The following is a 25,834-nucleotide window of genomic DNA, read 5'->3' on the forward strand; positions in this document are numbered from 1 at the left end:
GTCTACAAAGAGGCTGACATACTGCCATATTGGGCCTAGAAGTATTAAGTTGTTTATCTTGGTGGTCCCTTTATGAGACTCACTTAATCACAATGTGGTCACAATGTCGCAAAGACTGAATGCTTCCAACTCCACTGGGGAAAACTCTCATCTTTTTCCCAGACTTTTTCAGGTTGAGTCCTAAAAGTCAGCGTAAGGCTGATTTACACATACACCACAAACTTCTCACTGGGTCAAATCAGATCACACACATTAATTACATGCTAGAAAAGGTTCCGACTCACTAAGAATACCAGCTGCTGCTATCTCAGACAGACCCGAGGTTTACATACATATATGTACACACGAACACTTAAAAAAATTTAACAGTGGACTTCCCTGGTGGTGCAGTGGTTAGGAATCCGCCTGCCAATGCAGGGGACATGGGTTCAATCCCTGGTCTGGGAAGATCCCACATGCCACGGAGCAACTAAGCCCGAGGGCCACAACTACTAAGCTTGCACCCTAGAGCCCGCGGGCTCTAGGGCCCCCATGCCACAACTACTGAGCCCACATGCTGCAACTACTGAAGCCCGCGTGCCTAGAGCCCGTACTCCACAACAAGAGAAGCCACCACAATAAGAAGCCCGCGCACTGCAACGAAGAGTGGCCCCCGCTCACCGCAACTAGAGAAAGACTGCACGCAGCAACGAAGACCCAACACGGCCAAAAAAAAAAAAAAAAATTAACAGTGTTCATCTCTGTGGTAGGTCTCAAAGGTTTTTTCCTTCCACGTGAATAGTGAAAGGCACTATAAACTAGGAGACAAAACACAAAAGCTGCACTCTGTCTAGGCTCTGCTTCAACCTAATTGCTTATGTCACCCAAGGCAAGCTTCATCTGATTCCTCATTTCCCATTATGGAATAAGAGAGCTCTGTGTTTGTCAACAGCAGCAAGATAGCCTTTTGGGTGGCCCAGCTCTTCATGGTGGAGGGGCAGGACCCCCTGCACTTCACAGGAAATTCAGCATCTGTGCCCAATGCCATTAAATTTCAGTATTATCTCCCAGTCACTGACTATCAAAAACCCCTTACATTTCAGAAGTCCCTCTGGGCAACACGGTGCCTCTGGTTAAGAATCAATATAGACGACCTTAAGAAATCTCCAGTAAAGCATTCTCAGATTCTAACACACAATTACAAACCATGAGGACAAGAAAAATTCCAAGTAAACTGTACTGAGCTTACTGACTGCTAAAGAAGGAAGAGTCAGCAGAAAAACAGGAGACAAGATAAACTAAACCCCTGAGATGAGATCTTTGAGCAGAACACTGCCCACTAAGTAGGCTATAGACAAAAATTCTTTGCCGGAAGACTGGATATTTAAGCAATCAGAGCAAAAAACTCTAGCTGGTGATCTCACATTTCCTTAACTCAGCCTACCCTTTTTAGATGTCACTTTCTTTCAAGATGGAAGGCAAATACTACCAGTTCCTCGATCAGAGACCTCAATTACTGCTATCAGAGAGCCCACAGTAATGAGGCCTTGAGCTATATACCATACCTTGAGCCTTATATACCATCTTTTGTTCCATCCAACTCACTGGGAACTGTGCCACGTTTCTTGGGCTAATTTTAGCCAGTATGAACTCCAGAACAATATAAGAAAAGGTGAGTCATTTCCTGACTGGCATGGACACATTTGGAGCTTTTAGAAACTATTTATAATTGCTCTTTCAAAAATCAGAACTCAGGAAATCTTAAGATTCTGCAGGTAAACAGCACAGCAATGCCTGAGAAGTATGGTTTAGTGGAAAAGGCGACAGCATAATTAGCAATGTGAATGTAACCAGTCACTTCTCCTGAATCTCTTTTTCCTTAGCTGGAAATTTGGGAGTTGAGCTAGCTGATAACCAACGTCACCTTTATCTCTAAAATTTTAAGTGCATTGATGCTACATTGTTACCTTTTTTCTTCTCACACTCAGGTATTCTGTTCCTATGAGATTTAGAAATCACAGTATCTGCTCTTTACATGGTAATTCTTGCAAAAACCTTTGGGAAAAATATTCTGACTTAGCAAGTAAAGACAGGACAAGTAGCTAAGAAAAAAACTGTTTTCATGTCATGAGTTTGATCTCAAAAAGAGAATGGCTCAAAAGTTATTCAATCAAAGGGGGAAAAAAGACAAAAGGAAAAAGGAAAGAAAACCAAAGTAAAAACAGAATCTGAAGCAGACTAGGCATAGGATCGGTTACACTCTTTCATGCAAAAGCACAGAAATAAGGTCATTTGACAGACCTGCTGTGCATCAGTGAAGAAGGACCAAGGAGGAGTCCAACAACTATCCAATTCAATCTTCCTACTGCAGCTGGGGAAGTACATTTTGGGAGAATAATTAGGGTGGGAATAAATGAAACAGCTTCACAGTGCACACTAAAAACTCCACAAGGCCCTAGGTACTTCCTGCCCCTTGAAATGTTAATTGTCTCTACTGTTGCTGTTAATATTAATTATATTGCTGCCAACAATGGAAGCAGTGAAGCGCTACTGAGGATTGAATGTGCCATCCACTTCGCATGGATCATTTCATCTGACCCCTCCAATAACCCTAACGAGGTAGGCACTATTGTTAACTTCCATTTACAAATGAAAGGAAGCCTAAATCAAGAACAGAGACATAAAATGACTTGCCCAGGGTTACAAAGCTAAATACTTGGGAAGTAGGGTTTGAACTGAGGAAGCTGACTCCAGAATTGTATTCTTAATTATTAACCTATTCTGCCTCCGAAATTGGTGCTATCCTGAACTCCAACACTCAGCCAGAGGGCAAAAGTCACCATCCAGTAATTTTCTGAGAGTTGTTCTGTGGAAACCGCCCAAAGGAACTTAAGTATGCTGCTATTTAAGTTTTCTCTACAGAAATGAGTTTGGACCATGAGTCAAACACATGACGAACACAATCCTAACCTAAGCTATTTTCACAAAAACAACGCCTTCTTTCCTCTTCTATCTACCCAAATTCTACTGATGTTTCCAAACCATCTCCTCTATAAAACCACCTGACTATTCTAGTCCTTTTGTCCCTAAATAATTTATATAAAAAATGTGGCAAGTATGTATGATTCACGTAGTCAGCATACAACAGGTAACGAACATGTGCTGAACTGAACGTCACAGGGGCTCAGCTCTAACGCTCATTTATTTACTGAGCATCATTTATTTGGAGACAGAGGTATACATCTGGAACATTAAGCTATGGGAGACCTGAATATCGGGTTAAAGACCTCCACTTTTAATAGGAACTATATGAAACTAAAAGGACTCTGAGCTAGGCAATGAGATGTGCGCTGTGCGTGTGAATAGCTAAGCAGTCAGTGTGGAGGGTGGATTGTTAAAAATGTAACCCTAGGGCTTCCCTGGTGGCGCAGTGGTTGAGAGTCCGCCTGCCGATTCGGGGGACACGGGTTCGTGCCCCGGTCCGGGAAGATCCCACGTGCCGCGGAGCGGCTGGGCCCGTGAGCCATGGCCGCTGAGCCTGCGCGTCCGGAGCCTGTGCTCCGCAACGGGAGAGGCCACAACGGTGAGAGGCCCGCGTACCGCAAAAGGGAAAAAAAAAACAAAAAAAAAAACCAAAAAAACAAAAACAACAACAACAAAAAATGTAACCCTAACAAGAAATGAATGATTTAACGTGGTGTAGTCATTCATGGAAAACTATGAAGCAATTAAAGATAATGTTTTTGAAGAATATTTAATGGCATGATATGTTAAAGGAAAAAAAGGCAAGATACAGAACTTGTATATCCACAGAAAAAGACTGGAAGAAAATATACTGAAATCTTAACAATAGCTTTTCTTTGGATGGTATGAGATTACGGATAACGTTTTATTCTTTCTTTTCAAAAAGAAAGAAACTGACTTATTTGTGTCGTCAGAAAATTAAATGAATATTAATTTAAGTCATCTGTTCTTAAAGGGAATAATAAGCCTACTTTGTGGGGTTTCCAAAGCAGTGATGGCCAATGAACTTTACCTTTGGGATCCACTTCCCTCCTAGGAAGTTACCACAGGTAGGGCACTTAGGTGGTTTGTGCCTCGTGACATAGGTGAAGGAGCAGCCTGGGCTGGTGCATGTCCCATGGCCCCGTCGGGTGTACGTAGTAGTCTGTGTTTAAAAAACAAATAAAAAAGAGCAAGTCAGAATCAACACCACAGTCTAATCTCTGTCAGATCCTGATGACCATTATAACCACAACAATGCCAGGAGAATACCAGCTTGCAGAAGGTTAGCCAATTCATGGTATCTTAAAAGGTCAGAGTTGGAAAGGTCCTAAGATACAACTAACTAGTTCAGTTTTTAGAAATGGAGAAAGTGAATTCAAATGAAGAAAGACAGCTACCCAAGGTTACAGAGTTAGGTACCAGAAGTATAAAGGTAAGAAGAGTTGCAATTAATTAAGCAAAGTACCACACAGTGCTAAACACTCTACCAATATCTCATTTAATGTTCTCAGCAATGCTATGAAGTATTATTACTACTGAGGTTCAGAGTAGTTAAATGCTTTGCCTCAAATCATGTAGTGACTCAAGGACAGAGCTAGACCTAGAAGACAGATCTTATTGATTCCTGTTCAAGATTACTTCCACGCATCCTGCTGCACCCTCTGGCTCTCAATACTTCAAAGAATTTGCTTCTTCATTCTTGTTAGTTAAAAATCAGAGAACCTAGGACCTAGGGTTCAAAGATATAAAAAAACAGTCCAGTCGCTAAAATAATGAAAGGGAACTCCAGTTGAAACCAGGTCCTCTGACACTCCACAGAATTTGATCATCTGCATACAAATATATTCAGCCACTGGCTTGCACCATCTCCGATGATTTCCCTTTGAACAGAATGTATTACATTTCAGCTCCAAATAGAAATTAGCCACACTCCATTTCTTGATTAATGCTGGAAAGAAAACACTTCCCTGTCAGATTTGTTCTGTCGCTTATGGTTTACTCAGCTACTAATCCCAACCTGCCTAGCCTGGCCAGAAAGCAAAAACTTCCCTTGGGAAACACCAAGCTGCCTCTAGGCTACCTCTGGCCAGAACACCTAAGGAAAAGGTGATTATGACAGTGATAGCAGGTCAAAGATGAGTGTGAAGTTGTGTGGCACCAAGGAAAGAGACCAGGGTTTGGGTTCCAATTTTGTCACTGACATACTGAATGAGCTGGGGGTAAGTCATCTTAGCTCTTGGGCCCTTGGTTTCCTCTTCTGTAAAATCACCTGCCCTTTCTGCTTAATGGATATATCCTGAGGAGCAAAAAGTCTGTGAGACTATTATTAATGGGTAAAACATTGTATCTTATCTTTTCTCAGACTGTGGCCCCACATGGAATATTCATTCTGAATACACCCTCAGAGCAAAGTTAGTGCTATAAATAAATTCCCATGAATTTGGAAATACTCCTGAACAGCAACTTATAGAAATGACTTTAGGAAATAGTGCTAGTGTTCAAGGCTGATGCTGCCTTCTTAAGTATTTCTAGAAGAGCTTGGCTGACACTTATTAAACCATGAAAGAATACAAATTTCCAGAACAGGAAAGGCTCAGGAAAAATAATTAGCTTATTACAACTTTCTTATCGAAGAAAGTATTGTTTATCCACAGCAGGGGTTTTAGAGGATAAGACAGATTGTGACAAGTTAAAGCTATATACTATTAATCCTAAAAGAAACCAATACAATAACCAAGACAAAGTTAATAGCTCATAGGTCAACAAAGGAGATAGAATGGATTCATAAAATATACTTAATTATTTCAAAAGAAAGTACAACAAAACAGATAGGACCAAAACAATAACAACAAATAGTAAGAGGACTGATTTAAACCAAACCACATTAATAATCACATTAAATACATACAGCCTAAATACTATAATTAAAAGGCAGAGATCATCAGATAGGTCTTGCTCTTAGAGCCAAACTATATGCTGCCTACCAAAAAAGGTACAGTAGAAATACAAAGGTACAAACAGGTCAAAGGATGGAAAAAGATATACCTTGCTAATAACAATAATCAAAAGAAAGGCTGATATCAGAACTAAGTAGATTTCATAGGCAAGAATACTGCCAGAGATAAAGGTCATTTCATAATGAAGAAGCATTCAGTTTATCCAGAAGACGTAACAATCCTAAATGTTTGTGTACTTAATAACAGTCAAAATACATGACACAAAAACTAATAGAACTGCAAAAAGAAACAGATAAATCTACAATGACAGATGGATGCTTTCTCTCAATAATTGACAGAAACAGTAGACAGAAAATCAGGAAGGATACAAAATCAAGGAACACTATCAATCAACTCAACCTAATCTGAAATGTATAGAACACTCCACCCAACAGCAGGAATACATATTCTTTTCAAGTGCACATAGAACATTTATCAAGACAATCCATATTCTGAGCCATAAAATAAACTGCAATCAATTTAAAAGGATTCAGGCCTTATAAAATACAAAGTTCTAACCACAATGGAATCAAATCAGAAATTGATAAAGACAGACACCTGGAAAATCCCAAATATCTGGAAAATAATTAAGTAACTCATGGGTTAAAGAAGTAAGTTAGAAAATACTTTGAACTGAATGAAAATGAAAACTGTACCGTATCAAAATTTGTGGGATGGGCTTCCCTAGTGGCACTGTGGTTAAGAATTTGCCTGCCAATGCAGGGGACACAGGTTCAAGCCCTGGTCCGGGAAGATCCCACATGCTGCCGAGCAACTAAGCCCATGAGCCACAACTGCTCAGCCTGCACTCTAGAGTCACAAGCCACAACTACTGAGCCTGTGTGCCACAACTACTGAAACCCGCACACCTAGAGCCTGTGCTCCGCAACAAGGGAAGCCACTGCAATGAGAAGTCTGCGCACCACAGTGAAGAGTAGCCCCTGCTCCCTGCAACTAGAGAAAGCCCCACGCAGCAACAAAGACCCAATACAACCAAAAATAAATAAATAAAATAAATTCATTAAAAAAAAATTTGGGGGGGGATGCCACTAAAGCAGTGCTTAGAGGGAAATGAAGCACTAAGCAGCTATATTACAAGAGAAGCTCTCAAATCAATGACCTCAGCTGCTACCCTAAGAAACTAGAAAAGACCAAATTAAACCCAAAGTAAGCAGAAGAATGATAGAAATGAGTGAAACAGAAAGCAGAAAAACAATAGAGAAAATCAATGAAACCAAAACCTTGTTCTCTGAGAGCAATAAAATCAATAACCTCTAGCCAAGCTTATCAGGAAAAAAGAAAGAAGACCCAAATTACCAGTATCAGTAATGGAGAAGTAAACTCACTACAAATTCTATAGATATTAAAAGGATAAAAATTCCACAAAACTTTAAACATAGAATTACCACATGATCCAGCAACTGTACTCTTGAGGTATACACCCAAAAGAACTGAAAGCAGGGACTCAGACATTTGTACACCAAAGCTCATAGTAGCACTGTTCACAATAGTCAAAAGGTAGAAACACACCAAATGTCCATCAATGTTTATGAATAGATAAAAAAATATAGTATACACATGCAATGGAATATTATTCAGCCATAAAAAAGAATGAAATTCTGATACATGCTACAAGATAGATGAACCTGAAAACATTATGCTAAGTGAAAAGTCAGACCAAAAAGGAAATATTTGCATGATTCCACTTATTTGAGGTACCTAGAACACACAAATACTAAGACAGAAAGTAAAATAGCAATTACCAGGGCTTGGGGTGGAAACAGGTGGGGTGGGGAATGGGGAGTAACTGTTTAATAGATACAGAGTTTCTGTTTGGGAAGATGAAAAAGTTCTGAAAATGAATAATGGTAATGATTGCACAACATTGTAAATATATTTAACAGCACTTGAATTGTACACTTAAAATTGATTAAAATGGTAAACTTCATGTTATGTATATTTTACCACAGCTTTTTAAAAGAAGAATAAGGGAATGTTTTGAACAATTTTATGTCAATAAATTTGACAATTCAGATGAAATGGACAAATTCCCTGAAAGACAAACTATCAAAGCTCACTCAAAAATAGATAATCTGAATAGTCCTATATATATTTTAAAAATCGGACTTGCCATTATAAACTTTCCCACAAAGAAATCTCCAGGCCCAGATAAGTTCACTGGTAATTCTAACCAAACATTTAAGGAAGAAATAATGCCAGTACTACACAAAACTCTTCCAAAAACAATTGGAAAAGCAGAAAATATTTCACAACTCATTCCATGAGGTAAGCACTACCTTGATACTAAAACAAGACAAACACTATACAAGAAAATTAGAGACCAATAATATCCCTCGTGAATATAGATACAGAAATTCTGAACAAAATGTTATCAAATCAAATCCAATAATATATTAAAAGGATAATACATCATTGCCAAGTGGAGTCTGTACCAGGAACAGAGTTGATTTAACATTTGAAAAATCATATTAATCACATTAACAAACTAAAAAAGAAAAAAAAAACACACGAAAAATTTTGACAAAATCCACCATCTCAAAAGACACACAAAAAATTTGAAAAATCCAACATGCATTCCTGATAAACGCTCCCAGCAAAAGTAACTTCCTAAACATGATAAGGGTATCTCTGAAAAACCTACAGCCAATATTAAACCTAATGATGAAAGACTGAATACCTTCCCCCTAAGACGACGCATAAAACACAGATATCGGCTCTAACCACTTCTATTCAACACTGTACTGGAGAGGTCCTCGACAAAACCATAAGACAAGAAAAAGAAATAAGGAATCCATATCAGAAAAGAAGAAATGAAACTATTAGCAGACAACACTGCCATCTATGTTAAAAATGCAATAGAATCTACGAAAAGGCTAGCAGAATACATGAGTTTATTAGCAAAGTTGCAGCACACAAGTTTAATAAGGAAAAAATCAATTGTATTACTATATACTAGCAGTGAACTATTAGAAATTGAAAATAGTTTTAAAATACCATTTACAGGGACTTCCCTAGTGGTCCAGTGGTTAAGAATCCCCCTTACAATGCGGGGAACGTGGGTTCGATCCCTGGTCGGGGAACTAAGATCCCACATGCCGTGGGGCAACTAAGCCCGGGCGCTCTAGAGCCCACTGGCCACAACTAGAGAGCCCACGTACTAGAGAGAAGCCCACGTGCTGCAATGAAAGATCCTGCATGCCGCAACTAAGACCCAATGCAGCCAAATAGATAAATATTTTTTTAAAAATAAAATACTATTTACAATATCATAAAGAAACATGAGATATTTAGGAATAAATCTCAGCCCACATGCTGCAGTGTGTGATGGAAAAAACATTTGAGAATCAAAAGACCCAGGGTCCTCGTTCTGCCTTGTTTTGCAGCCCAGTGGCCTTGAATCAGAGAGAGAACAAGTCCTTTCTCTTCTCTGGACCTTTTTCCTAACCTGCACAATAACAGGATTGAATTAGATCAGTGATCCCTCAATTTTTCTAAAACACGTATGCTTCAGAAATTTTATTTTATTTATATATTTTTTTTGCGGTACCCGGGCCTCTCACTGTTGTGGCCTCTCCCGTTGCGGAGCACAGGCTCTGGACGCGCAGGCTCAGCGGCCATGGCTCACGGGCCCAGCCGCCCCGCAGCATGTGGGATCTTCCCAGACCACGGCACGAACCCGTGTCCCCTGCAACGGCAGGCGGACTCTCAACCACTGCGCCACCAGGGAAGCCCTGCTTCAGAAATTTTGATAAAAGCCATGGAACCTATCCCAGGAAAATACTCTCTCAAGGAGAAAAGTTTGTATGTAACTTGAGGAGTTCATGGAGGTCCATTGAACTGGACCTCCTTGAGGAGGTTCCTGCAGAGGTCCATTCACAGACCCTCTCCCACTCCCTCACCCCCAGTTAAGAATACCTGAACCAGAAAAACCTCTGAGATCTTTGCCAGTCCCAATGTCCTAAGTTTGTTAAGACTTTTAGAAAACTACCTGGAAGAGAATTCTTATGGAGCCTTAATCTCCTTGAACTCCCCACACACTGACCAGTTTGATGGAGGTGGGGTTCTCCACAACCGAGTAGGCAGGAAGAGGCAACATGATGAATTGTGCAGCTGGCGCAGAGGAGCTAATCTCACTGGAATCCTGTAGGTACATGGAGAGAAGAAAGTTTTATTGAGATGGAGTGAAGAACACCCAGGACCATCCACAACACTGAAGACCAATCAAGTCCAATAACCATAGAAAATGTGCTTATCCAACAGGCACATCAAAAAAATGAATGAATCTATAATTATCTCAAAATAAAAGTTTAATTAAGAACAAACAGAGACAGAGAAAACCAGTACCACAAGGAATGTGCTATCCTCATTTTACAGATGAGAAAACTGAGGTTCTGAAGAGACTCAGAACTCCTAGATCACATAAGCAGTTAGTCAAAGAACCCAATTCTTCTGACCCTGTCAAATGTTCTTAGCGACCTATTAATCTGCCTTAACTAGTGGCATGCTTCATCATCATAAACAGCACTGCGGCAACAAGTAATAAAACAGATTTACGCCTGGCACAGAATCCTCTGCAGGGCTATCTGCTCTCATCCATCTAGGCCATAGGGGCCGCCGCATGCTGGTCCTCTTAGCCTAAGCAGAACAACTACCTCTTTGAGGATGCCATCGCACCCGGAGTAATAGCATGGTGGCAGCTCCCCAACTCTCCACTTCCAGGGGACCAGGCTGTGGAATCACGGAAATCACTGTTCTTTCTCCTCAACTGGGCATGACAGAAAAGCCACTGGGGAGATACCTCCCTCTTTTTTCTCAGCTATTAGTCCCATCAACCTGGCCCTGAAGAGAACTTCCTTCTTCCTACTTACTCTGTGCCCAACAAGACTATTTAAAAAAATTCTCCTGAACAGCTCAAGGTGCCATTGTGTTTGCTGAAACAATCTTAAGGAAACATGAAACTCTAACTAATACTAATAGCCAAACAGATCCTGGCTCTGACTCATGGACAGCCCAAATATCAACCCCATCCCTCCTGTTAACGTACCTTATCTCATGTGAAGAAAATGTTGGCTATACTGGGCAAGAGGAGTTGGTGAGAGTGCCTAAGAAACTGAAGCCTGGGGACTTGGACCAAGCCTGGGGACAAAAAGGTTCAAGAGAACTGCAGTCCAACTAGAAGTGCCACACCAGTATTCTTACTTACCACTATTTCAGAATCACCCTGCATGGTGCTAGCTGCCTTTTTAACAATCCCAGGTAAAGCAAAATCATCAGAACCAAAGTCACTTACCCTCATGACTGTTACCACTGACATGCTCTCCCCAACCTGGGGGTGGGGCACAGCCAGGCTTCCAGTGGGGAGGTCTGGTGAGCCGTTCACTAAGGTCTCTTCAATTACCAGGCTTGTCTGGTAAGGTTGGTGGCTCTCCCCTACCTCCAGGGAAGCCTCATTTAGGAGCACATCTGGGCCGAGGATCTCTGAGGTGGTGATCTCCTGTACAGCACCTGGCTGGGCAAGGGCTCCCACATCCTCAGCTAAGGCCTCCACAGCCAGACATTGTTCTGCCATGCCTGCATGGCTGGGCACTGTCTCCAGGGCAGTGTTGGACACAAGGGATGGTCCTCTAGGGGACATTTGGTTCTGGGCCACACACAGCTCTAGCTGAGAACAGCTCCGCTCCTCCTGCAGGCTGCTCTTGGGGATGATGATATAATCTGAGCGAGGGAGGATCTTGCGGAAACCTGGGATGTCCGGAACCACAGCGGTCAGTGCAGAGAGTTTAGAGTTCTGAGGATGAAAAAGCCAGGTCGGGGAGACAAGCAGAGACAAATGGAATAAGACCACACAGATATATACTTATAAGCCTTTTTTTCTTCGTTTTTTTCTGCAAAGGAACCAGAAAGACTCCATTCTCTTGACCTAAGACTTAGACAGGGTCAGCCTCTGCCAATAGCAATGTCATCTCCATCTGAATCACACTTTAGCCAATGTAACTTACTCACTCAATCACATAGGAGACAGAGAACGTGGATTAGATTCCAGAAAGGGCACTGATCTTGGCATCTTAAACTGTGAGCTGAAATCCCAGGTCTGGCATAGTCTTAAACAAATCCTTTCCCTTTTTTTTGGCCTTGCTGCCCCATCTGTAAAACGAGGGAGCTGAATCTGGCTATCTATGAGTTCCTTTCCAGCTTTGATACTTTAGGATTCCAAAGTAGCTGAAGACTTAGATACTAGAATGTATAACGCTCAGTGAAACCTTTAAAAGCATCAAATACAAACCAACAGGCCATGTTGGATCTCAGGGCAGCAAGCAAGGATTCTGATATCACTGGCTTCTTCCAGACTTGCAAAGAAGAGAATGAACAGATCACAAAGCTATCAATCAATAAGAAGGCTTCACGAGAGAATGTGTATAGGGAAGTGGTTATCTGATAAGCACTGAATATATTGGGAGGTGATGGGGAGGGAGAAGAATATAAATATTAACAATGACCTAGGATCTTAAGGTTCAGAAAATAATTTCCTGACTTTTAAAGCAATACTACTAAGTTAGGTACTATTATTATTTTCCCACTTCACAAATGAGGGAACTGAAGCTTGAGGATAAACTTTCCCAAAACACATAATTAGTAAGCAGTAAAGGTGGGACTCCAGGCCAGGTCTTCTAAGGAGCAAGGAGACCAGGTACTAGAAGCACAGCCCTGCATGGCTAACTGGCACCAAGAAAAAGGTGCTTTTATTTTTTTCAATTTAAACTGAACGTTACCCAATGAGGAAGATAGAAAAGTTCAAAATGAACAGATAAGTGAGAACTGAAATTAAACAGACCAAAAAATAATTTCAGAAGCATCATTTAAAAGGAACTAAGTCAATTACAAAAGGATCCTTAAATAAATCAAAAGCAAGAAGTCAATGAGCCTACTTAGGGTACAAAGGAAGCACTCAGAGATGAAAGTTAAAAGCAGCACTGAGATGAAACATGAAAGCAGACTGTCCAAATCCTTTATGGAGCCTTTACTGGAGAGATAATGAAGAAATGATATTCTCAAGTCACGCTTTGAAGCAGACAGGTCAAGAGAACAAGACTAAATGGTGGCAAATACATAGGTTGGTCTGGACTTAATCAACAAATCCAAGCACAAGAAACCAGGGCAGCATGAATGGCAGTCATCTTACAGACTGTAAGGAATGACACTGGAACCATGGGCCCAGCCACTTGGCAGGAGACCTGAAGGGCTGCCCCAAGGCCTCTGACAGGCTCCCTAAGTATGCAGGCAGGAGGGTCCCACCTGTACACCAAGTAATCAGGGAGAGGTCAAACAGCATATAAAGCCTGTCTTGGTACATTCCAGATGCTCATTAAATGCCACCTTTTCTTATTACATGGTCACTGGACATTTAATCTACTCAAGAGTGTTATTTACTCACCAAGTCAGAACTCAGCTAGGTGTTTTACATTGTCCATTTTAAACATTGTGAATAGATACTATTATCCCCATTTTACAAATGAGGAAAGCAGGACTCAAAGGTTAAGTGATTCTTCCAAGGTTACAGCTAGTTAATATTAGAGCTAGTCTATTAATGATCTTGGGGGTAGTGGTAGAGATGATGGTAGATATAAATTTACATATGGATAAGGAAAAATCATTGTAGATGATCTACTTAATTTTTTTTAAAAAAGCCTTAATAAGGACCTATATTAGTGTCTGGTTTTAAAAACCATATCACTCCAAGATTAGGTAAAATTTTCTTATATCATGGGCCAAAAGTTTGTGACCTTATAATGGAGAAACCAAAAAAAATATGTGTACCTTTCCTTGACTCCGCCTCCCCCTCTCCACAGGGATTGTTTCCTAGACTCACAGTTTACAAACAAATCATCTAGAGGAGAAGTACAGAGTGGCATCTCCAAGACTATAGGTAACCCAAAGCTCTTCCAAGAAGGTAAATGCCAAGCCGACAAGGACAAAATAATCTAAATGGCATAATCAGTGGCAGATGGGCTCCACTAAGGGAAATAAAACCCATTCTGCTATAACATAGCTGTTGCATTCCGGAAGAACCTTTGCTCTTCATTATAAAAAAAGAAGTTAGAGACAACTGTTTCAATTGAAAAAAAAAAGGAGTTAAGGTTAAAAGGTTTCAGCTTGCAATAACAAGGTTATTTTTCCTGCAGGAATTTCAGTTTAAAAAAAAAAACAGCAGGGCTTCCCTGGTGGTACAGTGGTTAAGAATCCGCATGCCAATGCAGGGGACATGGGTTAGAGTCCTGGTCTGGGAAGATCCCACATGCCGCAGAGCAACGAAGCCCGGGAGCCACAACTACTGAGCCTGCGCTCTAGAACCCACGTGCCACAACTACCGAAGCCCACGTGACTAGAGCCCGTGCTCTGCAACAAGAGAAGCCACCGCAATGAGAAGCCCGCACACCTCAACGAAGAGTAGCCCCGCTCGCCGCAACTAGAGAAAGCCTGCACGCAGCAACGAAGACCCCACACAGCCATAAATAAATTAATTAAATTAATAAATTTAAAAAAAAACAGCAGTGGTAACAGTTGTCAGTCCATTTTATTCCTGTGAACTAGAAATAACAAAATGGCTGCCAGACACAAACCTAAGTGCTTCCTTGCTTATTCTTTAATCCAAGCACTCAGAGGCTCAATGTCCTCCATCAATTTCACCTTTAGCCTTCCACTTTTCCTTCTAGCACAGTTCAATACCACCAGTCACCAGTGGTAACAAAAGAATGTTGCCTTAAATAAAGCAGCTGTGTCTACCTCTAAACTTGCAAGCCTAATTGCTGATTACGTTATAACTGACAGTGGTGAGCACAACACAAATTAATTATACTCACACTCAATAGATAACATGAAAATTCATGGTGTAGGGAAAATGCCTGTAGAAGCTACTCTATAAAAGAAAAATAACACTGACTACCCACCAGGACAAGTGGCTCCAAGTTTTGCTAAAATTCAGAAAAGGAACCTAAGGCTCACTGGAGATCATGTACTGCTGCAAGCAAAGAGTAAAGAGAGTGCAGGGCATGACCGAAATGGAAACAGACAGGGAGTTCCCTGGCGGTCCAGTGTTTATGACTTGGCACACTGCCATGGCCTGGGTTCAATACCTGGTACCTGGTCAGGGAACTGAGATCCCCCAACCCACGCAGCGAAGCCAAAAAAAAAAAAAAAAAAAGAAGCAGATAATATCAGACTCAAGAAAGGTAAAAATGACTCAATTCAAAGTTTTCCTAAGAAGAGAGAAGGAAACCGGAGAACAGGGGGTTGGACTCCCCAAAGCCTCACCACTAAGGCAATGGAGGTATTAGCTGAAGAAGAGGAAAAAAAAAAATTACTTACAGGATCCAAACCTTCTTTCTCTAGTTTGGCTTTCTCCAAGTAGTAACTCCTCTCGGCCACACTGAGAAGCCTCCAACTCTCACTAATCTTCTTATTGATCTCAGATTGAGGGAGGTGGGGGAGCTCCTGCTGCACTTTCAGGTAGATGTCATAATAGTACAGAAGGTAAGCAGACCTGAGGAAGCAAGGACTTCTTAAGGTTTTCCCTCACTCAACCAGTAAATACTACAATGTTTGAGTAGTGAAGAGCTAAATACAAAACCTAGCTTTTCACTTCAAAAGCATTTCTCTAAATAGAGACTGAAGCAAAGAAACATTTAAATAACACCCCCAAAGGGTGAACAGGGGGAGGTTTCTCCCTCCAGAAACGTGGAAGCAAAGGCTTGTCTGGTCTACTTTTCCATGACCACATTTTCTGCAGGGCTTAAATCCCAACATGGGCAAAGATAGATAAAGGTGTCCCGTCATTCCACTTTCAGGAAAAGGTTAATTAGAGAACTAATTACCACTCACACCCTACTCTTCTACACAGCCTTTGGTCATCTCACTGGTCAACAGCACCTCGCCAAGGCGGAGAGAGGGAAGCAAGCAGAACTATCAAAGTGACCCAGTGCTGGGAGCCTCAGCAAGAAGTCTGGAGTGTTCACAGTTAAGAGGGAGCTTAGAGCTGCAATTTGGATATTCTTAATAGATATCATTTGCGCTGTTTGTAATTCCAAATTTTTATTGATGTCCTAATTAAATATTTAAATAACAATGGCATTAATAATAAATACAGTGATTCTCTTGTAGCGAGCTTCCACCATTTGTATGTATATTTCCTGCTAAAGCCTAGAAACGCGACCAAGATTTGGAGAGGAATGGCAACTGCTGGCATCCATCGGCCACTTCCCACTCTCAATCACCGTCTCCCCCCAACCCCACTGCCCATCAGGAGACTTCAACAAATGACATGGCACTCTCAGTGAAACTGGACACAGGCTAAAGTCTTCTTCAACACAGCTCTCCAAGCAGCTTCTGTTTATAAATGCCAGCTATCAAAATGTGTTGGCTAACCTGGGTTTCTTGGCCTTTTCTCCATGTATTTTATACTTTTTCTTCTTCTTGGGTGGCCCAGGGGAGGTGTAACAGTAGGCTTCCTCAATTTCCTCCATCACGACAGTTACCTCAGTACCATCATATGATGCATCCATGGCTAGAGGAAAGTCAAACATAAACAAGGTTCAAGAACCTACCCTAAAGGGGAGAGCGGCCTCCTGATCCAATGATCCTTCTCTCTGCCAGGGCCTTAAGACGCAGTCATTTGCCAAACTCATCAGATGGATCCTAAGAAGCACCTGGGGAACCTACTAAACATTCAGATTCCAGGGTTCCACCTCAGCCCTTCTGAATCAGAATCACTAAAGGGTGTGGCAATCCATGTGCTTAACACGTGCACCTGGTGAGTCCTCTGACTAGGCAAACCTGGAATCACTAGCTTAGAGAGCCCTTTCACTTTTATTCACTCATGGGATGCTCAGTAATCCTTCAACTCAAAGATTAGCCCCACATTACAAGAATTCCATATGGTAACAGGTAAATACTTGGCCAGGAGTCAGTTCTGGACACTCCCTCATGGCATCACCTTAAGCAAAATGCTTCACTGATTCACTCATTCATTCAAACGTGTTAAGTGCCAATATGTAGCAAGTTTCTTTACATTCTGCCAGTTTGTATGACTTTGGGCAGGTCCTTTAGCTGCTTTAGATTCAATTCTCTCACACATTAACAAGAGATGTCTCACCCACCTTACCACACTTATAGTGATAAGGCTCAAGGACATAACTCCATTTGAGAATAGTGCTATACAAAAAGGGTTCATTATTAAAGATGAATCATCTCTGCCTGAGATGCTTAACGACCTGCCCAAGGCCACCACACCCAGGAACTTGAAAGGCAGATTTTTTAGTTCAAAAATCCAACTGTGAGCCTTCTTCCATTATACTATACTGCTCCCATCTCCACCCACAACCCTCTAAACCAGCACTGTTCAAAACACTTTTTGTGATGACAGAAATGCTCTTCATCTGTGCTGCTCCAATACTGTAGCTACTTATGGCTATTGAGCACCTGAAATATGGCTTGTGTGATTGAAGAACTCAATTGATTTCATTTTATTTAATTGTAATTGGTTTAAATAACCACACATGGTCAGCAACTACGGTACTGAACAGCTCAGGTCTAAACAGTAATCTGACAGACTGATATTAACTCTCTAGCACTGGCCTAAGAAACAGAAAACCTACTAATAGCTTTTCCTAGGGAAAGGAAGGCATTAAAAAAATTCAATGACTAGTTCAAGAAGAGTTAGTTTATTTGTGGCCACATTCTAAGTTGGAGTTTTACCCACAGACTCAATCCTTGGGTTCAAGAAGAGTTCGTTTATTTGTGGCCACACGCTAAGCTGGAGTTTTACCCACAGACTCAATCCTTGGATGGAGAAAGGCTCCCAAAAACCACTTGAATTTTATGAGAGAGAAATAATATAGTTGCTCTGGGACATCTGTCAGAAGATAATTTAGGATTCTGGGAAGAAGGAGCTGTGTAAGTAAATACAGAACTGATAAGTGTATTACAAGGCCTACTCACATCTCATTTAGAACTCACTCCACAAATGATGAGGTATCTGATAAAGTACAATGAGAAAAAAAGTACTGTGTGTTGAGTCAGGAGACCAGGATCCAAGTCTAAATTCTAACCATGCGATCTCAGATAAGTCTATTCCCCTCCCTAAATTTCAGTTGTTCCTCAAGTGAGACTGAAGAGGCTGAAATCAGTGGCTCCTAACTTTTTGAGAGGCAAGAATCCCTTTGAGAATGTTGTAAAGCAGGAAAAACCCTCTCCCAGAAAATGCAGACAGGTATTTCACCTATAATTTCAAAGATATACCCGAGGCTAAGAACACGTTATTCCTAAGGTTCTTTCTAGTTCTGTACCATGTCTAAATGATTTCCCTTCCCATTGGAAAACAAAACAAAAACAACAACAAAAGAACCCCACTGCATTCTGTTATAGTGCAACTCTGGAGAACATAACCCACAACTTGGCTCGGTAAGAGATAGGCCAGTGCCTTCATTGGGTAAGGGATGCTAGGGTTCAAATCAAGGCTATGTGGGGATGTGCTGTTTTTGCCTTTCATAATTGACTTCTCAGCCCTTGAGTCTTGCAGAGAAAAGCAATACTGCAGGACAGCTTCTGTAAAGAATGACATACAGGGTTTTAGCACCCAGAACAAAACAAATTAGAAAACAAAGTCATTACAATCATATTGGGGTAGGGGCAAGAAGAGACTGAGTTTTGGCTTGTTTGAGTAGCCCGGTTTAAGCCTGGGTCCACGAGTATTTTCGGATCCTAGGCCTCAGTACAGCAATGCAAAAAAAAAAAAAAAAAGGCACGATAATATAAAGGTTAAAACAAAGGGCTCTGGAGGGCAGAAAATCAGGGTACTAAATTTAAGTTACGCATTTTAACAGGACGCGCACAGAGCTCTATGACCTTGAGCAATCTACTTACTCTCAGCCTCAGTTTTCTCATCTGTAAAAGAGAAGTAAGGCAGTACTTGAAATCTGTGACACGCTTTCACCGTCCTATCAGATCCTCCTCGGAACCTCATTAAATGGCTTCTGACAGCTCAGCAGTCGGCCATGGTCGGCCTACGGGCCTTAGATGTCCCAAAGGTACCGAATGCGGGAGGTGGAAACTAAGGCTCACTACTCCTACTTCGTAGAAGAGGCAACAAGGCTCAGAGAGCCGCAGCTCCCGGCTCGTGGGCGCCCAGCCGGTGCGCTGCGGTGCGGCGCGGCGCTCGAAGGTGGGACTTACCCGGAGAAGCGTGCAAGCCGCGCGGCTCACATTCCCGGAGGCGCCCGGCCAGGGGGCTCGACGGGGGGGCTGGCCAGCGCACTCGCGCTCCCCGCTGTCGGAGAGAGGCGGCTCCAGTCGTGGCAGTGGCAACAAGGAAGTGGAGACGAGGACTCGCGCGCGCATCCCGGGGGCTAGAGGAGCCCCGGCCCCGCGGCCCCGCCCGGCGACACACGGCACGGAGTCGCGACAGCCCCTCTCTCCCCCCTTCCTCGGAGTCGTGATATGGGGTTGTAGAGGGCGGGTGTGGGAGCGCAGGTTCTCTCTGCAGGCTCTTCACCGACGCCTGCCGAGAGCCCCGGGGGTCAAGCCCCGGGGAGCCCGAGGAAGACAGCAGGCACACGGGCGTCGCCGCGGCACCGGTTCAGCAGCAGCAGCACACCTCGGATCGCTAGGAAAACCCGTCCCGGCTGCCCTCGCTGCGCGCCGGAAGCGGCCGGCTGCGCGTGACTGCTTGCGACCCCTTGCGCAGGCGCAACAGTCCAGCCCGGGCTGAGGGGCGGGCCCCTAGAAACTGCTTAGAGACTTAGAAGGGGGCCGCTAAGGCGGACGGACTACTTCCGGCTAGAGGTTCCGGGAGGAGGAGGAAGCTGCGGCCGCCCACGGTGGACGCCCTCAGCCCCCGGGCGTTGCCGTAGGGCGTTCAGGTAAATAGGGCGGGGCTGTGGCGAACGTGAGGGGTCGAGGCTCCGCCTCGCCTGTCAAAGCCACGTCTGGCCTGCAGAGCCCGAGCACCACCGTCCCAGCACGGAGTTCAAGGCCTGCCCCCAGTCCTCTTCACTCTGTCCCGGCTTGTTCAGGACAGGGTTCTTCTTAGTGCCGCATGAAGACGTCCTCCTCACCCCAGTAATCTGCCCTCAATCCGTCTCTCCCACCGTCCCACACTCAGTAATGGTAGTGAGTGATTCAAACGGAGCTGAATGACCATGTGGAGAGGCTCTGGAATCAGATAAGCATTGTATTGTCCCTTCCCGCCAATGTCACAGATGGTGCCACATTCGTACAAGTCCCCTCACCCTCACTACCTTGCAAGTGCATTTCCAATCTGCCTACTTTTCTCCATCTACCACCGTCACCAGTCTTCTCCTAGTCACCGTCATCTCCTGCCTGGACTGGGGCAATTTCTTCCCATCTCCTCTCTTTTCCCTCTACAATCTATTCTCCACAACACGCAAATTGATCTTTTTGCACTGTAAGCCTGATTAGGTCACTCTCTGCTTAAGACCCTCCAGTGTCCTCTTGTTTACTTAGAATAAAATTCAAACTTATCTCGACCTACAAGACTTTGGTTTGGCTCTTGATTCATTCCTTCCACATCTCTTCTCAGTACTGGTTGTTCCCAGAACAAGCTATATAGCACTCTGTAGTGTTCAGGATGCTAGCTTTGTGCTGAGCCTCCTTGGGATTGAATCCCAGTCCTACCACATGTAAGCGATATTAAGCATGGAAAGTAACAAATTATGATTACAAAGGACCAATAATTGGTTCTCATTTCAGTAAATGGCATCACCATCCACTCAACTGCTCAGTGCTCAAGCCAGAAATCTGGGAATTATCCTTGACTCCTCTTGCACCTCACATCCAGTCCATCAGCAAGATCCGCAAAAACATAGTCCCAAACTGACTACTTCTTACCGTCTTCACTATTACTCTATCCAAGCCACCATTATCTCACATCTGGACTCCGGCAACAGCCTCGTAACTAGTCTCTTTCTTTTTCTCTGACACCCTTCCATTCCATTCTTCACACAGCAGTCATCTTTCTCCTTGCTTAAAATCCTCCAGGAGCTTCTTGTTGCACTCAAATTAACATATCCCAACTATATATGGCCTACTAGGCTAGCCTGCATTTACCTTCAGATTTAGGGCCACCTCTTAGGAAAATGGACTTTACCTATTAGGTTCTCCACCTTGCAACCAAAAGACTCTTTCTAAAGTGCAAATCTGATCATGTCATTCCAAAAACAAAAAACAAAACTCCAAAGGCATCTTATTGTCCCAAGATCCTTGTTCTCTTCTCCAAAGACTTTTTTTTTCCTGATCACGTCTTTTTATTTTCTATAGTACTTCATTGCCTTTACACGTTTCCTTCTATCTCATGAATTCCTATTTGTTTATACTTTAAGTCCCAACATCAATATTTTTTCCTCTTTGAAGTACACTGCCCATCTGTGTCCCACCCAGTTGATCATCCCACTTCTGTCTTCTCGTCCACAGTACTCTGTAACCTCTGTTATAGCACTCCATACTCTAGTTTTGTCTTCCCTGGTAAGCCCCTTAATGGTAGGCACTATGCTGCATTCATCTCTGTATGGCTGGCATCAAGCACAGTGCTTAGCACACAGAGGATGCCATGAATGGATAGACAGATGTGTGGGGGTAGTGACAAAAGTCAGTCCTTAAAAAGGTGCAGTCACAGCCTGAAGCACAGCAGCTTCCCTTGTTCTTTGAGGACTCTCATGATAAAAGGTTTAAGCAGGCAGTTACCAAAACTGCTACTGTTGGGTCATGTTTATTTCCTTCATAGCACATATCACACTCTGTAATTAACTAATTTACCTGTTCACTTATTATGTCCCTACACCACATTGTATTATTTCATAAGGGCAGGGACCTTGACTATGTTGTTCTTCACTGTGTCCTTGCCACTTGGCACCTGTAAATATTTATTAAATGAATGTGTGGCTATGAGAAACATCTTCCGGCAATGAAAAATCCTTCCAAGCCAAGCAGCGATAGAGCTATGAAGATCTCACTGTGGTGGAATTTCAAGCAGGACTATGGAGTTGCAGAAATAGCACTGATCTGAGTCAAGACATCTGAGCTGTATGAACCTGGGTAGGCCCCTTCCCTAGGCCTCAGTTTCTGTATCTTTAAAATGAGCCAGATAATAATTCCTTGAATTTATACAATGCATTGCTATTTGCAAAGCTCTTTTACCATCTGTTACTTCAATATAGTCTCACAATAGACAGACCAGACACTGTTATTATTTTTACAAAGGCTCAGAAAGTTTAAGTAAACTAGACTGTATCTCTTTTATTTCAAACATTCTATGAGTCTGTATAAATAACCTCTACAAAAAGTCAGTAGCACGATCCTATCTTCTCTTGGCTTCGGCCTTATATTATCATTTCTCTAATACAATTTTTAAAAATCTGAACCCATCTTTTAGGGGGAATCCATTATCTTTGGTTCCTGTTAGGCACTCCATTTTGTCTTCTCAGCTTTCCTTACTTGTGGCAAAACAAGCCTAGAGGAGGAACAGACACAGCCCTGGTAGTTGTGGTCCGGCCCTCATTCTACAGATACGGCAAACAAGGGGAACAAGAAACGTCGGCAGTTCTCCCCAGAGGAGAAAATGAAAGTTGTGGAAGCTGTGGACTCAGGCAAGAGGAAAGGCGATGTGGCAAAAGAATTCAGAATCACTCCTTCTACTTTGTCTACATTCTTAAAGGATCGTGCCACATTTGAAGAAAAGGTGCGGGAGGCATCTGTGGGACCTCAGAGGAAAAGGATGAGGAATGCTCTTTATGACGACATTGATAAGCTGTTTTTGCTTGGTTTCAAGAAATCCATGCCAAAAACGTTCTCGTGACTGGTTCTGTCATTCGGAAAAAAGCACTAAACTTGGCCAACATGCTTGGCTATGACAATTTTCAAGCAAGTGTGGGCTGGCTGAACAGATTTCATGATCGCCATGGAGTTGCTTTGAAAGCAGTCTGTAGAGAGCATAGTGACAGATTAATGAATGGTCTAGGAATAGATAAGGTTAATGAGTGGCATGCAGGGGAAATTATAAAACTAATTGCTGACTACAGCCCAGATGATATCTTTAGTGCTGATGAGACAGGAATGTTTTTCCAGTTGCTTCCCCAGCACACACTTGCTGCTAAAGGGGACCATTGTAGAGGGGGCAAGAAAGCAAGGCAGTGGTTGACAGCACTCTTTTGTTGCAATGCTTCAGGGACTGAAAAAATGAGACCATTGATTGTTGGTAGGTCAGCCAACCCACGTTGCCTCAAGAATGTCCATTCCCTCCCTTGTGACTACCGAGCCAACCAGCAGGCGTGGATGACACAGGATCTGTTTAATGAGTGGCTGATCACCTCGGTGCTTTGTGACCGCCTGGAGGGGTGGGATAGGGAGGGTGGGAGGGAGGGAGACGCAAGAGGGAAGAGATATGGGGATATATGTATATGTATAGCTGATTCACTTTGTTATAAAGCAACTAACACACCACTGTAAAGCAATTATACTCCAATAAAGATGTTAAAAAAAAAATGAGTGGCTGATGCAAGTGGACGCCAGAATGAAGCAGGCAGAACGCCGGATCCTCCTGCTGATTGACAACTGCTCCGCTCACAACGTGCTTCCACGCTTGGAAAGGATTCAGGTGGGATATCTGCCCTCAAAGTGTACTGCCGTCTTGCAGCCACTGAATCTTGGCATAATTCATACCACAAAAGTGCTGTATAGGAGCCACCTGCTAAAACAGCTCCTCCTCAAGCTCAACAGCAGTGAAGATCAAGAAAAAGTGGACATCAAGCAGGCCATTGACATGATTGCTGTGGCATGGTGGTCAGTCAAGCAGTACACAGTGGGGAAATGCTGGCAGAAGGCAGGCATCATCCCTGTGGAATTGACAGATTCTGAAGTAGATGCAGCAGCCAGTGAACCAGATATTGCCATTGAAAAGTTGTGGCACTCAGTGACGATTGCCACCTGTGTCCCAAATGAAGTAAATTTCTGGGACTTTGTCACTGCAGATGATGGTCTCATCATGTCTCAGGAGCTGCTGGACACAGGTCATCCAGGACATGGTGGCCGGTGAAAGTACTGATGAAGCTGGAAGTGAAGATGAGGGGGAGGCACCTCTACCACAGCAGCCAAAAGTCACCACCACAGGGCTTCCCTGGTGGCGCAGTGGTTGAGAGTCTGCCTGCCGATGCAGGGGACACGGGTTCGTGACCCGGTCCGCAAAGATCCCACATGCCGCAGAGCGGCTGGGCCCGTGAGCCATGGCCGCTGAGCCTGTGCGTCCGGAGCCTGTGCTCCGCAACGGGATAGTGAGAGGCCCGCGTATGGCAAAAAAACAAAAACAAAAAGTCACCACCACAGAGGCCAGCTCAAGTGCACAGAAACTTAGACGGTTCCTTCCCACTGTGTAGGTGTTCCTGATGCCATTTTTGGACAGCTAAATGGCATAGATGAATATTTAATGAGAAGAGTGACACAAACTCTTGTTGATTCCAAAATTACACAGTTCCTCTAAACAAAATAATGTAGAAATTAATTGCCTCTTTTAATTTAGAAGATGTAGTTTACAAGAATAAATATTTATTTAGCTAGGATATTGAACTTAAATTTGAAGCAATATTATTGTGAAAACATTCCAGTTTTCTGAAATAATCAGGAAACTTTCTTGAATGGAATTTGGGGCCAAAGACTTTTCATTTCTAACAAGTTCCTAGGTGATGCCAATGCTGATGTGGTCCAAGGTCCATGCTTAAGAACCACTGGTCCATCTGGATTCTAGCACTTCTCTCTTTAGCTGGCCATCTGAATACTCCCAATCACTGACTGTCAAAAAAAAAGAAAAAAAAAGTATCAGCTGTTCTTACTCCAGAACTGATAACTCCTTCCTGCTGATTTGGTAACTCCAGAAACTTCTTAGCTATTCTCTTGAATGCCCCACCAAGTACTCAGTAGGGGTGCATCTGTCTGTGCCAAAAGACTTAACAAGAGCCATCTAGCCTATCAAAGCATCTTTTAATACTTCAGGATTATTATCAGTACGATGCTGGGGTACAGGGAAATAAAGTGCCTGAAAGAGGAGACATATACAATCTGGAAGATGTGGTAAATATCAGAGAATGCTGTTAATCACAATCATGGGAGAGAACATACATCCCAGTGTACCTCTCAAATCCAGACAAGGTGAGAGGAACATTTGTGAGAGAGATGACATGTGTGAGAGTGTTTGGATTGTTTGGATAATCCACAGTGGTCCTCTCCACACCTGTGGATAATCCAGCCTCATGTCGTTAATGTTAGGGCACACTATGTTTCCCTTCACTAAAATCACTCATAAATCACCCTTATTCCTTTGTCTTTGTTCTTCAGAGAAGTCTGCTACAGCAGAGTTGACTTAAGTTATTTAAAGCTGTATAAATTTATCATCAAATTTATCTTAAAGTTTTTCTCCTATAAAAAAGGCATGCTTGGACTTCCCTAGTGGCTCAGTGGTTAAGAATCCGCCTCCCAATGCAGAGGACACAGGTTCGAGCCCTGGTCCAGGAAGATCCCACATGCCATGGAGCAACTAAGCCCGTGAGCCACAACTACTGAGCCCATGTGCCACAACTACTGAAGCCCGTGTGCCTAGAGCCTGTGCTCCGCAACAAGAGAAGCCACTGTAATGAGAAGCCCACGCACCACAACAAAGAGTAGCCCCGGCTCACCATAACTAGAGAATGCCCCCATGGGCAGCAACGAAGACCCAACGCAGCCAAAAATAAAAATAAATAAAATTAATTAATTATTTTTTTTAAAAAAGGCATTCTTAA

General features: G+C 42.9%; 1 protein-coding gene across 2 annotated transcripts in view; it reads right to left on the reverse strand.

Moving 5' to 3' along the window:
* The window catches only part of HMGXB3 (HMG-box containing 3), a 58,822-nt gene extending 39,184 nt beyond the window's left edge, over positions 1 to 19,638 (reverse strand). For both annotated transcript variants that reach the window (XM_082835468.1, XM_082835467.1), the window contains exons 1-6: positions 19,227 to 19,638; positions 16,422 to 16,560; positions 15,366 to 15,540; positions 11,293 to 11,790; positions 10,045 to 10,143; positions 4,016 to 4,147 (exon numbers count right to left, since the gene is read on the reverse strand). In XM_082835468.1, the coding sequence (XP_082691594.1) occupies positions 4,016 to 4,147; positions 10,045 to 10,143; positions 11,293 to 11,790; positions 15,366 to 15,540; positions 16,422 to 16,558 (1,041 nt within the window). In that variant the 5' untranslated portion in view covers positions 16,559 to 16,560; positions 19,227 to 19,638. The remainder of the gene's footprint in view (positions 1 to 4,015; positions 4,148 to 10,044; positions 10,144 to 11,292; positions 11,791 to 15,365; positions 15,541 to 16,421; positions 16,561 to 19,226) is intronic.
* Between the last annotated feature and the right edge of the window lie 6,196 nt (positions 19,639 to 25,834).

This window comes from Leucopleurus acutus, assembly GCF_964270905.1.
Source record: "Leucopleurus acutus genome assembly, chromosome: 3".
NCBI lineage: Eukaryota > Metazoa > Chordata > Mammalia > Artiodactyla > Delphinidae > Leucopleurus > Leucopleurus acutus.